General features: G+C 33.3%; 3 protein-coding genes across 6 annotated transcripts in view; 1 reads left to right on the top strand and 2 right to left on the bottom strand.

The window, feature by feature from the left end:
• LOC117565699 (fibrinogen-like protein 1) overlaps positions 1–15,625 on the bottom strand; it is a 169,469-nt gene that overhangs the window by 122,182 nt on the left and 31,662 nt on the right. The gene's annotated exons all lie outside the window — the stretch shown is intronic.
• Positions 1–15,625, bottom strand: part of LOC117565729 (fibrinogen-like protein 1) — a 47,881-nt gene that overhangs the window by 5,077 nt on the left and 27,179 nt on the right. Inside the window, exons 4-5 of the mRNA XM_052002626.1 lie at positions 11,631–11,955; positions 11,425–11,561 (exon numbers count right to left, since the gene is read on the bottom strand). Coding sequence (XP_051858586.1) covers positions 11,465–11,561; positions 11,631–11,955 — 422 coding nt within the window. The 3' untranslated portion in view covers positions 11,425–11,464. The remainder of the gene's footprint in view (positions 1–11,424; positions 11,562–11,630; positions 11,956–15,625) is intronic.
• On the top strand, positions 1,985–2,870 carry LOC127565188 (ficolin-2-like). Its single transcript, XM_052002647.1, has 2 exons — positions 1,985–2,592; positions 2,662–2,870. The coding sequence occupies exons 1-2, from the start codon at positions 2,151–2,153 to the stop codon at positions 2,667–2,669; spliced, it is 450 nt and encodes a 149-aa protein (XP_051858607.1). The 5' UTR covers positions 1,985–2,150; the 3' UTR covers positions 2,670–2,870.

The raw sequence follows: 15,625 nt of genomic DNA on the forward strand, positions 1-15,625 counted from the left end.
TAATTAAATATTTAAATATACTGCAAGAATTCCCATTTGCTTATAAGCCATGCTTAATAGTCAATTAAAACTTTTTGCTGTGCGAAATACTTTAAAACGCATTCGCCATAATTAATAAACGACCTTAATCAGCCTTAATGAAAAACAACAAAGAAGCCACAGTCGAGTATACTCGACTGTGAGATACCCACTACCCATTTTGAATAAAGGCTAATATATTGCGGTATTTTTCTCAAAATATACCGAATATACTGCAAACATACTAAAATATACCAAATGGTATATTTGGTATATCAATATAATACCGCATTTAAAATATACCATAGACGGCACAATATACCAGATTGTTAACCAAAGCAACTAAGACGCCTAGTAAGTAGGCGATTTTGCCCATACAAAAGTATTTCTTTAATAACTTCGACAATTTTTATCTGGTCGCAACCAAATTTTCAGGAATCATAACTAATATAGTAATTACTTTAGCTTTAAAATTACGCTTGTTATTCGATTTTTTTGATTTGCGGGGGCGGAATGGGGCGTGGCAAAAATTTGAAACAAACTTGATCTGCGTGCAAACATATCAAATGCTGTCGAAAAAATTATAGCTCTATCTCTTATAGACTCTGAGATCTAGGTGTTCATACGGACAGACGGACAGACACACAGACGGACAGACGGACATGGCTAGATCGTCTCGGCTGTTGACGCTGATCAAGAATATAGATACTTTATAGGGTCGGAGATGCCTCCTTCTACCTGTTTCATACATTTCCTGCCGGCACAAAGTTATAATACCCTTCTACCCTATGGGAAGCTGGTATAAAAAATCAATTATACTCTTATTAACTTAATCAAGTTGTTTTTAAATTTGCTAACCAAATATTTGTCAGCATATACATAACATAATACAATAATACAATAACATTAATACAAACTAAAACCATTATCGTTTTGAAAGTATTCGAGCATAATTACGTCAACACGCGACTGAAAGAAATTGAAAACAATGTTGTTGTCGATGGGTCTTCAAGAAGAAGCTGCTTGGAGCAAACAGAACAGAAAAAATTACAGACGATCATCCGACATTGAAATGTCTTCTCATCCGACATTGAAATTTCTTCTGCCGAAAGAGAATCTAGGGCAGAGAGTCTAGATTATCATTACTTGGCCTCTCTCGTTCAGATCTATTGAGCGCAGTCCACATCCGCTTCAGACATTCAATGACTTTAACGAAATAACGAAATTCAGTTCCAAATTCATTTTGTTTGCGGGCAGTCGAAACATTTAAAATGGGCAGAATAAAATTTAACGGAGTTTTGTTCCTGATGGTCCTTCAAATATTCTTGGTGGCTACAACAACTGAAGATGAAGTGAGATCAAAGACATAATACTAAGAAGAATAAAGAGTGATTAAAGTGTATACTTTTTCTTCCTATCAGATGTGTGAATCAGACCGAAAAATGGAAGAACAGTGCCGTATTCATAACTATAAGACTGTAAAGCCTTTGCTCGATTATTTCAGGCAGGTTAGAAATGAGATAGAACAAAGTGAAACTAAGGAAAAGCAGATAAGTGAATTAAATTCTGATCTTATGGCAAAATATCATGAAATTGTAAGAATTCATGAAACATTCATGAAGGAGGCAGCTCTATTAAATGAGTATAAAAACAAAGTAATCAATGGGGAAAACGATTTGCAATTGTGTCAAAATAAAGTTGATAAATCTGAATCTGAAATTAATTCACAACAAAATATGATTCTTAAATTAAAAGAACAACTATCAGCTAAATCCACCATCTTAGAAAATTGTCAAGTTCAATTAAAATCTCTTAATTCTAGATTAATTGAAAAAGATGAAAATATAAAGAGACTGAGTGAGAATATTAAAAATAACACAGAACATCAGAAAACACTTGAGTTGGAATTAGAGAAGAGTAAATCTATAATAATAAAGCATGAAAAAGATATTCAGGTATGTTCAGGAGTCAACAAATTAAATAGGCCATCAGAAAACATTATAGAAGAACAGAAAAAGATTGAATTGAAATTAAAAGAATGTAAAACTAAGCTTAGTCAATGTGAATTAATTCCCACAACATGCCTCCCCTTCGGAGATTATTCAGGAATTCATCAACTCAATGTCTCTGGCATGGGTTTATTCCATGTTTTGTGCGATAGTCAGTTAGCTGGACCTGGATGGATTGTAATACAACAACGAGTTGGGGGAAAAGAGAGTTTCAATAGGGATTGGGCAACGTATCGCAAAGGTTTCGGTTCTTTTGAAAGTGATTTCTTTCTTGGATTAGAGAAATTACATCGTATCACGAGCTTGCAGCGTTTCGAACTTTACATACATTTGGTTGCTCAGAATGAAAGTACCTACAACATTCGTTATGACGACTTCAAAATATCTGATGAAGATAATGGATATGCACTGAGTTTGGGTAAATTCAATGGAACTATTGCGGATAGCGTGAAATACTCTGAAAACATGAAATTCTCAACATTCGATCACGACAACGACAAAGTTGATAATGGTAATTGCGCAGACTGTTTGAAAGTGGCTGGTGGTACAAAAGTTGTGCTTCTTGGTAAATATTGCAAATTTTTATTTTCGAAGGAATACACATAATTATAGATTTTTGTTATTTCTTATGCAGTCATTTAAATGCACCATATGGGCCAAATCTACGTTGGAAGGAAAAGGGGTACGAGTATATTGTACTTAAAGAAGTTAAGATGCTAATTCGCCTCAAAGAAGAGATGAAGAAGTGGTAAACTGAACAGCTGAAATTCCCATATTTGACTCAATTATGTAATCATTTATATATGATTGGTGCATTAGGAAATTGCGTTCTGGAAAATAAAACGAGCGACTATTTAATGCAGCGATTTATTTTTTGAATGGACATTTTTCAGTTTTTATTGCATCTTATTGTATCTTTTGATGTAGCAAATTTAAATCTTTAGATGCTTTCAATAGAGGTGCAAATACTTAAAAGTCAGTAAACTTATGATTATCCTGTATATATATTCGACGATTTTTATCTGATCACAACCAAATTTTCAGGAATCACAATTATTATAGTTATTATTGTAAATGCCGCGCTTTAAAATTACGCTTTTTATTCGATTTTTGTTGGCTAGCGGGGCGGATGTGGGCATGACAAAAATTTGAAATAAACTTGATCTGCGTGCAAACATAATAAATACTGTCGAAAACAAATTGCTCTTTCTCTTATAGTCTCTGAGATCCAGTGTTTTATATGGACAGACAGACAGACGGACATAGGTACATCGATCAAGAATATATATACTTTCTGGGGTCGGAGATGCCTCCTTCTACCTGTTACATACATTTCCTGCCGGCACAAAGTTATAATACCTTTCTATCCTATTGGTAGCGGGTATAAAAAGAAGCCAACTGCCTATAAAGTAAATGCCTTTTTATGGCATCTGTTGTTGGCTGCTTTATTTCACAGTGCATTTTATTAAAATATTTCACCCACAAAGTATGAACGAACTGGTAAATAATTCTTTTGATAAAGCAAAGAAAGATTTAAACGCATTTATTAAATTTTAATAACGACACAATCATGAATTAAGGGGATATAATTAGCATAGAAATGCGTATTGATTAATTTATAATTTATCAAACGTTTATAGAGCATATGAAGAGCAATTTACGCATATTAATCGTACTCGAGCGAAGTCCATCATCGATTGAAACAATTTAATTATTAATTACAAATAGCTTCGAGCTCGATACTAATGGCTGCTAATGAATAAACGCATAAATATGACTCACAACGGAATATAAATATGGAATCAAACCTGGGCAATCAAATGAGGCAACATTCAGACAAAGCGAAACCAGTTAAATATTTCAATAAAATAAACTCGGGCATTTTCTAATTTGCACACTTTGCTTATTTGCGCAGGTCTTGAGTTTCGCATTAAGCCTAGTTTTTTCCGCTTAATAATTATTTATTTACTTAGTTTGTTTCTCCGGCTTGACCATTAAACAAAGCCAAAAAGCTTAAAACTTTGAAATAGAAAAACTGTTGCGATTATTTGTGCAGCACTTTAAGGTGAAACTACAAACAGGAAACTTTTAACGCATAAAATTAAGCCACGTTTTGCATATTTTGCAATTTTTAAGTTGCCAACAAAAGCAACAGAGAAAACATGCGCAGTTTAACAATTTCCAATTTTTCTTTGGCGATACCATCAGAAGTTTCTTTTCAAGCGACTTTTCGCCAATAACCGGTCGCTTAACGATGGTGAAAAAATATGAACTAAGAGTTACCCTGTAAGCCAAAATCATTTTAGTTATAGATTCAACAGTTTTCAGTTTCTCTTATAAGATTTAAATTCAGGTACTATTCCTACAGCATTATTGTTTAGATTGCGTTTTAAAGCATTAGAGGAAGAACACATGTTATTTATGTAGGTTCATTAATATTAGAGATGTCTAAGGTTTTCTTGATTATAAAAAAGCGCTGTTTCCATATGAGCGGAATAAATGATCTGATTCAACACTACTGAAATATTCGTCTTTTAAGCATCAACTATTGCATCAACCGGTTCATTTCTGTATTCTTCTGTCTATTACAGTTTGTCGATAAAAGAAAGTCAGTAGGCAAATAGAGTTTCAAAAAGAAATAAAATAGGACAAATGTTATCATTGAGTCTTAAAAATGATGTCATCATTAAGTTCTATAGTGGAATTCAAAAAGGCTCAATTAATATTAATAAATTAATTAATAAATATTAAAGTGCAAACTACTTGTTGTGAATTCAAAACTTGTGAAATGAAAACTGAATAACCGATTGTTATTGTATTATGATAACCTTTGATATATTTCAGTATTATTTTGGTATACTAATTCGGTATATTTTCAAAATAGTACACTATCTTGGTATGTTTTAGGAATATCATTTCATTGTTTCGGTATATTTTAGTGTTATTTTGGTTTATCAATTTGGTATATTTCATGAATAATACCACACTGTTTTGATTTGATTGAAAATGGGTAGCGGATATATCACAATCGATATATTTAAGTATTATTTCGGTACATTAATTTGGTACATTTTATGATTAATACCGTACTGTTTCGGTATATTTTGGTATATATGTCGATATATTAATGTTGTATATCCTTAGAATTAAATTGCACTATTTTGCTTTTATTTGAAAATATTATTTTATTTATTTGGTATATATTTTATTTTAGTATTTCTAGCGTGATTTTCATTATAAATTTTATTATTTCCAGTGCGTGTTTGTTCTAATTAAAATTTACATAGAATACTATAAATTTAGCTCACATGTTGGCAGATCAATGGTCTCATTTGCTTAATTTGTGTTGGCTCTTGTCATAAAATGTGTCGCAGCGTGTCAGATGTTGCTATTTTTACCTTTATTATATAGACACTGCCGCCTATTTGCGCATAAATAAATAAATAGCCAGCGTACACACATTCGCACGTATCTAGGTGAAAAGGTACGTGCTCATCTACTCTGCACTTGCTGCCATAAAATGCCCCAAAATAACAAACAAGATGTTCAGGGTTCAAAACATGTGTAGTTTTATATTTTTTTTTAGCAAAAAGCAAGCAATCACATTGTTGTTAACTTTTGTGTATATTCTTACTAATTTAATCTGCTCTTTTTATTTTACTTCGTTAACCCTTGAAGCGTTTGCTTATCAGCAGCAGTCTGCAATTTAGGGGACCCTGCTCTGGGCAGAGTATTGTGAAAAGAGGGACATGACAGCCCGCAAGTGAAACACAATGCAAATGTTGTCGTTGATAACTTTATCAACACAAAATTTTGCATACATCAAGACGCACAAGCCAAGTCGAGTTTTGCTTTCATCCTTCGTCCTTCGCCCGCAGTCAGCTTCCGACTTTTCTAATAATAAAGCATACTTATTCGGTCTTCGAGGGAGCGAAGAAGGAAGGGAAGGGAACGGAGGGAAGGAAGGAAGGATGGGAATGTGCTGGCTGGCTGGCTGGCATGTCGAATTTGCTTCGATGGCTCTGTTGTTGGCGAGTATCAACGCAACTTGCTAAGGAGCTGTCACTTGTGAATACACTCACACTCACACCCACACTCACGCACTCGCACTCATATCCGCTTCACTTGATTTCAACAATGTGCTCTCCTCTTTCGCCTCTTCCCCCTGGCTCTGCGTTTAGTTGGTGTCCGTGTTAATGTTTGTTGACATGGAAAAGCCTAAAGTTATTGTTTGCAACACCATTGCCTGACCTCGACCTGGCTAAACTGACCCTGGTTGTGGTTCTAACGCCCCCCCGAAAAGGCTACATAATTTGCCTCTTTGCTGCCTGCTCGCTCCTCTCTCTCTCTCTCTCTCTCTCCTTCAGGGCACTCCTAATAAGCGGCTCAAGTGTTGGTCTGGAATTAATGCGCTGCCTCCTCCTCTTCTACTGTATCAATGCCTTTCAGCCCCTTCTCTCCACCCAACTGTCATTGCCTGTTTGTTGTTTGTTTATGTATTTATCATCGCCTCTGCCCAAAGTTACAATCACCGGACATGAAAAGGCCAGAGACTGAGACTGAGTGCGTGTGCTCTGCTTCTGATTATCCTTCAGATTTCAACTGAAGATTTCTAAAGCCATTCTACTTGGTGACTAAGTGTACACTTTTTGCTCGCTTTCGATCTCCCAAGGGCTTTAAATGTTACATCTCTTTAGCACTGAATGCTCTTTTTAACTTTGCAGATAATAAAGACTATCAGAGATTGGCATTCGAAGAGCCTTTCCAATCGATACATTTAACAAGGCTGCTTTTCTTATGCTAACTTGCATTTTGTTTCTTCATTTTCACATATTTCTTTTTGCTTTATATTTAATTTGATGTATTTAATTATTGTTCATCTAAACTGTTATAGAGGGACTTTTATTGCTTTAGTATTTATATCTTTTTCATCAAGTTTTCAAGTTTAAATTATGAATATCATTCGGTTTAAATTAACTATCAATCCTTAAGTATTATTTCAAATAAGCTTTATTATGTTATGTTAAATGTGATTTTACAATAGAATCGTTAAACGAAGTGTTGAAGGAAGCAAATATAGGTGTGTCGACTGTCTGAGTTACTTTGGTTAACAATCTGGTATATTTTGTACTCTGTGGTATACATTTTTTTTTAATATCAATATACCTCATATATGATTCGGTATCTTTCACTATTGTTGGTATATTCGTTTGGCATATTCTAAATATAAAAGTATATCAATATACCAAAAAAGCTTTTTAAGCCATTCAACTGTTAAACTAAATATAATTTTTTAGCGAGCAAAATAATTCAAAATATCCACAATTATTTTACATCGCAATCTTCTACTTTCAACCTGTTATTCAGACACTTGTGTGTTGTACATCGTTAAACCATACACTGGGTGATAAACTCTTGGCACAATCTCGCTTTACAGTCCATTGGCTAAAAGTGGGCAACGCGTTTGGTGAACACACAAATGCATTTGCTTAGCTGGCCACACAAATCGAACAAAATATCGATGCGCAGTCAAAGACAGTCGAAGTTCCACTTGAGCGAGGTCTGTGATTGATAAGCGGCTATAATAAATTTGTTATTAGTGAGTGTCGGAGTGAAAGCAAAGAGCCCCAAATGACCAAATGATGCGTAAACAAAAGTCTAATGCGCCTTGGGGGCTGTGATTGGAACAGGCTAAGAATAGCCTAATCGCAATATATTAAACAAATAGATTCTTTTTTTCCTTTTTTGGTGTTCGAGCTTTCGTCTATGTTATTTGTCTGTGCATGGAATGGACAAAGGAGAGCGAATCGTGGAAATGTTGTCAAGTGTTTCATTCATTTCGCTTTGATTAGATATGACAATGGGAGAGATGGAAGTGGGCGTTGCAATTTGGTTAGGAAAATGGGCGAAAATGAATGAGAATGGGAATGTGAATGGGAATGAGAAGGGAAATGAGGAGCAGGCGAGTAAAAATTGCCTGCAAATAGTTGTCTGCTGATTAGCTTCCTGGGATCGTGGTTCTGTTTTTTTGGCTCTCTTCCAAAAGGCATTCGCCCATAGCTCGATATATATATATATAGAGACCGACCCCCCATCGCAGTAGAACCTTATTGTTTGGCCAACTCACAGCTGGAAAATTCACTGCGAAACCACAGTCAATTGTTAATGGAGCCAATGGCAAATTTGCGGCAACATCAAAATGTTCTATGCTAATTTCAATTAAAAATTTTGCCGAGTCTGCTTCAAGGCATTTGCGTGGTGAGTTTGCCTCTCAGCAGTCAATTGAAGGTCCGAAATAACAAAGTTTGCCGTTGAAGTTACCTCTGTAATTCGTTTTCCCTTTGCCCTGTTGCCCTTGCTTTCACTTGGAAATTGAAGCGCACACAAAGATCATCAAAGTTGTCGAAAGGTGCATCAATTTAACTCTCACTTTCACTTTTCACTTAGTATTTCCAATAAAGTTGTGGCCAAAAGAAGCTGACAGGCAAATGAATCAATTTAAAGATTACTTTTAGCTGTCAATTGGCTAACAAAACTTGGGTCAAAACTTCAATTGATGTCAGCAAAAAGAAAGTTCAAAGCAGCCAAAGCAATTTTTACTTCAAATGCAAAATGTATTTCAATTGTGTCTCTCATAAAATAAAATATATAAATGAAAGCTCAATATTGATTTTGCATTTGCATTAAATCCATGTGGTTCTTTGTTAATATCAACGAAAAGTTCTGTTTCCAAATTAAATTATTGAAACCTTGTCTTCTACGTATTTATACAGCAAAAAATTTCTAAATAAATTGTAGATTTATTTACTCTAATTTAATAACTAAAAAGACTTTAATATTAACAGAAAATGCTCAATGTAATGCACAATATTATTAACAGGCACAGCACAGTTAAGTTTTCAAATAAATTACGGATTTTAATTACACCTTAATAATAATAGAAAATACTCTTTAAGAACTGTGATTTTTATCATTATGAATGCTGTATTTCAAATTAAATTAAGAGGCTGTTTTACCATTAATTAATAAACTTGTGGTGCGGTTCATTTTCTTATGTACAAGTTTTGTTTGTGGCATTATACAATATGTTATGCATCGCACCAAGCAAATAATAAATATTTGCTCAGTGTGGCTGTTGGTGTTTGAGCAGTAAATAAATACGAGAGTACAATAAAAATATAGTCGTGAAAGGTATGAAATGGTTGAGGGGGAGTTCAACCGTTAAGCTCCGCCCACAGTTCCAACGTTTATTCTGGCCATGTTTATTATTTAAGAACTGGCCACGCGTTCAATTCGCTTTCAATGCTCAGTTCTCTGTTCTCAGTTTTGTTCTCTGTTCTCCTGTTGATTTGTGTGCGTCAGTTGTCAGTTGTCGGTTGTTGGTTGATGGTTGCCGCCTGTCAGTTACCCCAGCAATGACAGTCGACTGACTCAGACACTTACATTCCATTCTCTGCTTTCATTTTCCCATTCAATTCACCTTTCATTCTCATCAGTATCAGTGAAATCGATTTTGGTAATTGGGCAATTTGCGCAACTTTATGCCTGATGGATAATCAAAGCGAGCTTTCAAGTTATTTCTGCATGCCAGCGAACTTGGCTAATTAAACAAAGACACGTTAGCATTGCGTTAGCGAAATTCGCTTGGGCGTAAATTATGCGCATTGTTATCGTGTTGGGATTGTAGATTGTGGAGAGACTTCAGGGTCAGTCAGCAGCCGCAGGCATTCGACCGAAAATAAAGTCGCATAAATTATGTACGAAAATATAAAAATTCCTTTGACACCGACGCACGCACACAACACAAAAATAAAAATAAAAATGAAAATAAAAATACAAATGAAATAAAAATAAAAATCAAAATCAAAATATATGGCCAACGTACAACATGGCCAAAAGCGTTGGGTTTAAAGCAATTGCAAGCAAAGTGAGGGTGAGCAGAGAAATTTTAAATCGCCGTAATTCGCAAATGCGAACGCAATAATACTCTAAAGTAGCAAGTTCAATGAATTATTTATCCAAGTTTGAACTGCTTTATTAATATATATATTTATATTCATTGAATTCATAATTATTGTAATCAATATTTATTAAGACATTTTTTCTATAAAATTTACATTTTGCGTTGAGCATAAAAAAGTTATTGAAAAAAAAAACTGTTTTATATTGCGAAACATTTTTAAAAAATGTTTACATGAAGTGAATTGCATTCATGCAACAACAAAAATTGAATACAACATATTTTGTGTTACTTCTGAAATTCTTTAATGAATTATTTATTGAATGCGCCGCTGCTCTATTAATTCTTACATTTGTATTCAATGAAGTCTCGATTTTGAGATTATTTTGTATAATCAATATTTATTAAGACATTTTATTAGCTTTAGCTGTTTGAGAGAACATCTCAAATTTGTCCATAAAGTATATGTAATTTTACAAGCATAAAAATGTTATTAAATTCTCGTAATTTCTTAATCCTTAGCATGTTGAAAGAAATTCTCAAATTTGTCCATAGAACTTACATTTGGCATTGAGAATAAAAATGTTTGTTAAAATTGTTCAAGTTTTTCTATAAAGTTTGCTTTTTCCATTAAGCATAAAAATGTTATTGACATTTTGTCAGAGACAAAAATCAGCTTTATATTGTAAAATATGTTTTTTAAAATTTGTATATGAAATGAATTGGAACAATCAGCAAGAAAAATTGGTTACAAATCGAACTCTACTAATACTCATATTTATTTACATGGAATTCTTCAATTTTTATACCCCCTACCCATAGGGTAGAAAGGTGTTATAACTTTGTGCCGGCAGGAAATGTATGTAACAGGTAGGTATTCTTGATCAGCGTCAACAGCCGAGACGATATAGCCATGTCCGTCTGTCCGTCTGTGTGTCTGTCCGTCTGTCCGTATGAAACACTGGATCTCAGAGACACTAAGAGATAGAGCTATAATTTTAATTCGAGAGCATTTGTTATGTTTGAACGCAGATCAAGTTTGTTTAAAAATTTTGCCACGCCCCTTCCGCCCCATATAAAAAAAAAGAATAACAAGCGTAATTATTAATCTAGAGCTGCTAATTTTGATAAAAATTGTCGAAGTTATTAAAGATATACTTTTGAAAGGGCAAAAACACCTAGTTATAAGGGGTGTAGTTGCTTTGGCTGACAATCTGATATAGTGCCGTCTATGGTATATTTTGAATGCGGTGCTATGTCGATATACCAAATATACCATTTGGTATATTTTTAGTATTTTTGCAGTATATTCGGTATATTTTGAGAATAATACCGCAAAATATATTGCTTTTAATCAAATTGGGTAGCGAGTATCTTACAGTCGAGTACACTTTCTTACTTGTTTATTTATGATTTAAATTATATATAAATGATTACCTAATTGAGTCAAATATGGGAATTTCAGCTTTTCAGTTTATCACTTCTTCATCGCTTCTTTGGGGCGAATTAGCATCTTAACTTCTTTAAGATATGTGTCCCACCAATGGATATACAAATTTCGTGCATTTAAATTACTGCATATGAAACAACAAAAATCTATAATTATGTGTATTCCTTTGAAAATAAAAATTTGTAATATTTACCAATAAGAACAAGCATTGTACCACCAGCCATTTTCAGCCCAGACTGCGCAGTTACCACCATCATGTTTGTCGTTGTCGTGATCGAATGTTGTGAATTTCATGTTCTCATTGTATCTCATGCTATCCCTAATAGTTCCATTGAATTTACCCAAACTCAGTGCATATCCATTATCTTCATCAGATATTTTGAAATCGTCATAACGAGCGTTGTAGGTTCTTCCTCTCCGATCAACCAAATGTATGTAAAGTTCGAAACGCTCCAAGCTCGTGATACGATGTATTTTCTCTAAGCCAAGAAAGAAATCACTTTCAAAAGAACCGAAACCTTTGCGATACGTTGCCCAATCCCTATGGAAATTCTCATCTCCCCCAACTCGTTGTTCTATTACAATCCATCCAGGTCCAGCTAACTGACTATCGCACAAAACATTGAATAAACCTATGCCAGAGACATTGAGTTGATGAACTCCTGATGCATGAGGGATGCATGTTGTGGCACTTAATTTATCAAGTTCAGATTGACTTAGCTTAGTTTCATTTACTTTATCTATTAGCTTAGTTTCACATTCTTTTAATATCAATTGAATCTTTTTCTGTTCTTCTTTAATGCTCTCTGATGTCCTATTTAATTCGTTGATTTCTGAACGACATAACTGAATATCTTTTTCATGCTTTATTAATATAGATTTACTTTTCTCTAATTCCAACTCAAGTGTTTTCTGATGTTCTTTGTTACTCTTAATATTCTCACTAAATATCTTTATATTTTCATCTTTTTCAATTAATCTAGAATTAGCAGATTTTAATTGAACTTGACAATTTTCTATGTTTGTGGATTTATCTGATAATTGTTTTTCTAATTTAAGAATAGTATTTTGTTGTGAATTAATTTCAGATACAGATTTATCATTTTTATTTTGACACAATTGCAAATCGTTTTCCCCTTTGATTACTTTGTTTTTATACTCATTTAATAGAGCTGCCTCCTTCATGAATGTTTCATGAATTCTTACAATTTCATGATATTTTTCCATAAGATCACTTATCTGCTTTTCCTTAGTTTCACTTTGTTCTAACTCATTTCTAACCTGCCTGAAATAATCGAGCAATGGTTTTATAGTTTTATAATTATGAAGCCGGCACTGTTCTTCCATTATTCGGTCTGATTCACACGTCTGATAGGAAGAAAACGGATACACTTTAATTACTCTTTATTCTTCTTAGTATTATGTCTTTGAACTCACTTCATCTCCAGTTGTTGTAGCCACCAAGAATATTTGAAGGACTATCAGTAATAAAACTCCGTTAAATTTTATTCTGCCCATTTTAAATGTTTCGACTGCCCGCAAACAAAATGAATTTGGAACTGAATTTCGTTATTTCGTTAAAGTCATTGAATGTCTGAAGCGGATGTGGACTCCGCTCAATAGATCTGAACGAGAGAGGTCAAGCAATGATAACCTAGAGTCTTGGCCTAGATTCTCTTTCGGCAGAAGAAATTGCAATGTCGGATGAGAAGAGATTTCAATGTCGGACGATTGTCTGTATTTTTCTTAAATTCGAAAAAATAAACAAAATAAAAATATAAAAAATGTATAGCAATAGGTTCTGTTCTGTTTGCTCCAAGCAGCTTCTTCTTGAAGACTCATCGACAACAACATTGATTTCAATTTCTTTCAGTCGCGTGTTGACAGTGGGGTCAATCTCCGAAGTACTCGAAATTATTCTCGAATACTTTCAAAACGACAATGGGACTGAGTTTTTGTGTTTCATACGGACAGACGGACAGACAGACATGGCTAGATCGTCTCGGCTGTTGACGCTGATCAAGAATATATATCTTTTATTGGATTGGATATGCCTCCTACCTGTTACATACATTTCCTGCCGGCACAAAGTTATAATACCCTTCCACCCCATGGGTTGCGGTTATAAAAATTTAAAATTTGTCTATAAAATTTACATTTACATTGAGCATAAGATCATTGTTTAAATTTGACTATACAGTTTACATTTTGCATTGAGAATAAAAAGGTTATTGAATTCTCGTAAAGTCGTAGACAAAAATCAGCTTGTGCAATAATGTTTTTAAAAAGATTTTTATATGAATTGCATTCTTCAACAACAATATTTTTGGTTTATTGTTTTTTGTTCAACATTTTGCACATGAGCTTTATCTGTGGATGAAACTTCTCTTTTTTCATGCGCATAAAATATTTAAATAAGTCGCATTGGCAGCTGCCCACTTTGCGCCCTTAGCAACCACAGTCACAATCACAATCACATTCACAGTCGCATTCACATTCGCATTCGCGAGACTCGTTTGATTTATGCGCCTTAATGTAGGCTGCTTAATTTATATTCGTTTTCAACGCGTTAATTTGGCGCACTGACATTTTAATGTGCAGGCGTGAAAGGGATCGCAAATAACATTGAAAACAAGCAGAGAAACAGAGAGAGAAAAGCCAGCGAAAGGGATATCAATTTTTTGATAATCTAAAAAATTTTATAATTGAGAAATTTAACAATTCAATTGTTTTATTTTTATATATATTATATAGTTTTGCAATACATCAAATTAAGTTTTCACTGTCTTGTAAAATATTATTATTTACATAAAAAAGTGTTTTAAAATAAATATAATACTTCAGTGCACTTTTTTCCATACAAAATATTATTTTTAAATATTGTTTTTAAAATTTACATTTTGCATTGAGCATAAATTTGTTATTCAAGTGAATTAAATTCATTATGAGTTTTTAAGTTTATTTAGAATTTTTGTTTATTTTTATTATAACTTACACTATGTTTTGTTATAGTTATTATACACATTCTTCAATTTCTAATTAGTTTAAATTTTAAAAAGAAGTTTACAAAAATGCCAGCATTAAAAGAAAAATATATTTTGAAAATTTCTCTACTTTTGCGCAGTAACTCTTAGTTGGTCATATCATTCAACAATATTTTTACTTTTTTTTTTATTAGTTTTACTTTCTTTCACTTATTACATTTTTCGACACGGTCGAAACTTTTTGGCCCGCGCAACTGGCGCCTATTTTGTATGTTTTTTCTAGTTTCTGTTTGATTCTTTGTGATATGATTTGGTAGTCGCACATTTATATACCCTTAGCATACAAAGAAAGGTATACTTTATACATATTTTATGCGTTATCTTTTTAACTTTTAAAACTACTTCAATCCTAATAATTATATTTACCTATTTAAGAGTGTTTTAATCCATGAAATAAATTTCATATAATAACAGCAATTTGTATACGTAAATCTTTAATCAATACTGTACTTATTATAAAAAATTTAAGAACTGTATTAAAGTATATAAATACTTTTGGTCAGTCATTACTTTCTCTTTCTCCTAGGATATCTTTCAGTCATTCATTCTTGCCTGCAGCACTCTCACTTGTTTTAATATATATTTTTAAAACTTTTGTGTGCAATAGAAAGTTTCACAATTTTTTTTTCTGCTCTTACGAGTTCTCATAGTTTACTTTCTCATTATTAGTTTTTGAAATGGGCGTTGGCTGGCATTCGGTTGGGCGTGCTTTGGAAGGTAAATGCCAAGAAATAGAGTTAAAGCGAATGCGAAAAGATAGAATTAATATATTCTGATAACGAAGAAGCATGATAATGTAGTTAAAGTTTCGAATTAGAAGTGAGAGCTCATTAGCTTTAATACATTTAAGGAGCAGAAAAACTTGCTCGTTTTTCATGCTTAAATTTGTTTTACAAGTCGCGTCACAAAGTCTGCCATGATATGCAAATTAATTCCATCACCACAAAAAGCAGTTACATAACATTGCTAAATACTTCATATCCGAGACAGAGACGAAGTGCTTTCGCAGTTTTGCAAAAAAAAACAAAAAATTGCTAAAGTTGCGAAGCTGTCGAAACTATTTTCACTGTCAAACTCAAGGCAAAAGATGAAAATGAAAAAATAAATACAACGTTCTTCTTTCAGAGTTCATTAGCAATGTAAA

The sequence above is a fragment of the Drosophila albomicans genome, chromosome 2L (genome assembly GCF_009650485.2).
Source record: "Drosophila albomicans strain 15112-1751.03 chromosome 2L, ASM965048v2, whole genome shotgun sequence".
In the NCBI taxonomy this organism is placed as follows: Eukaryota; Metazoa; Arthropoda; class Insecta; order Diptera; family Drosophilidae; genus Drosophila; species Drosophila albomicans.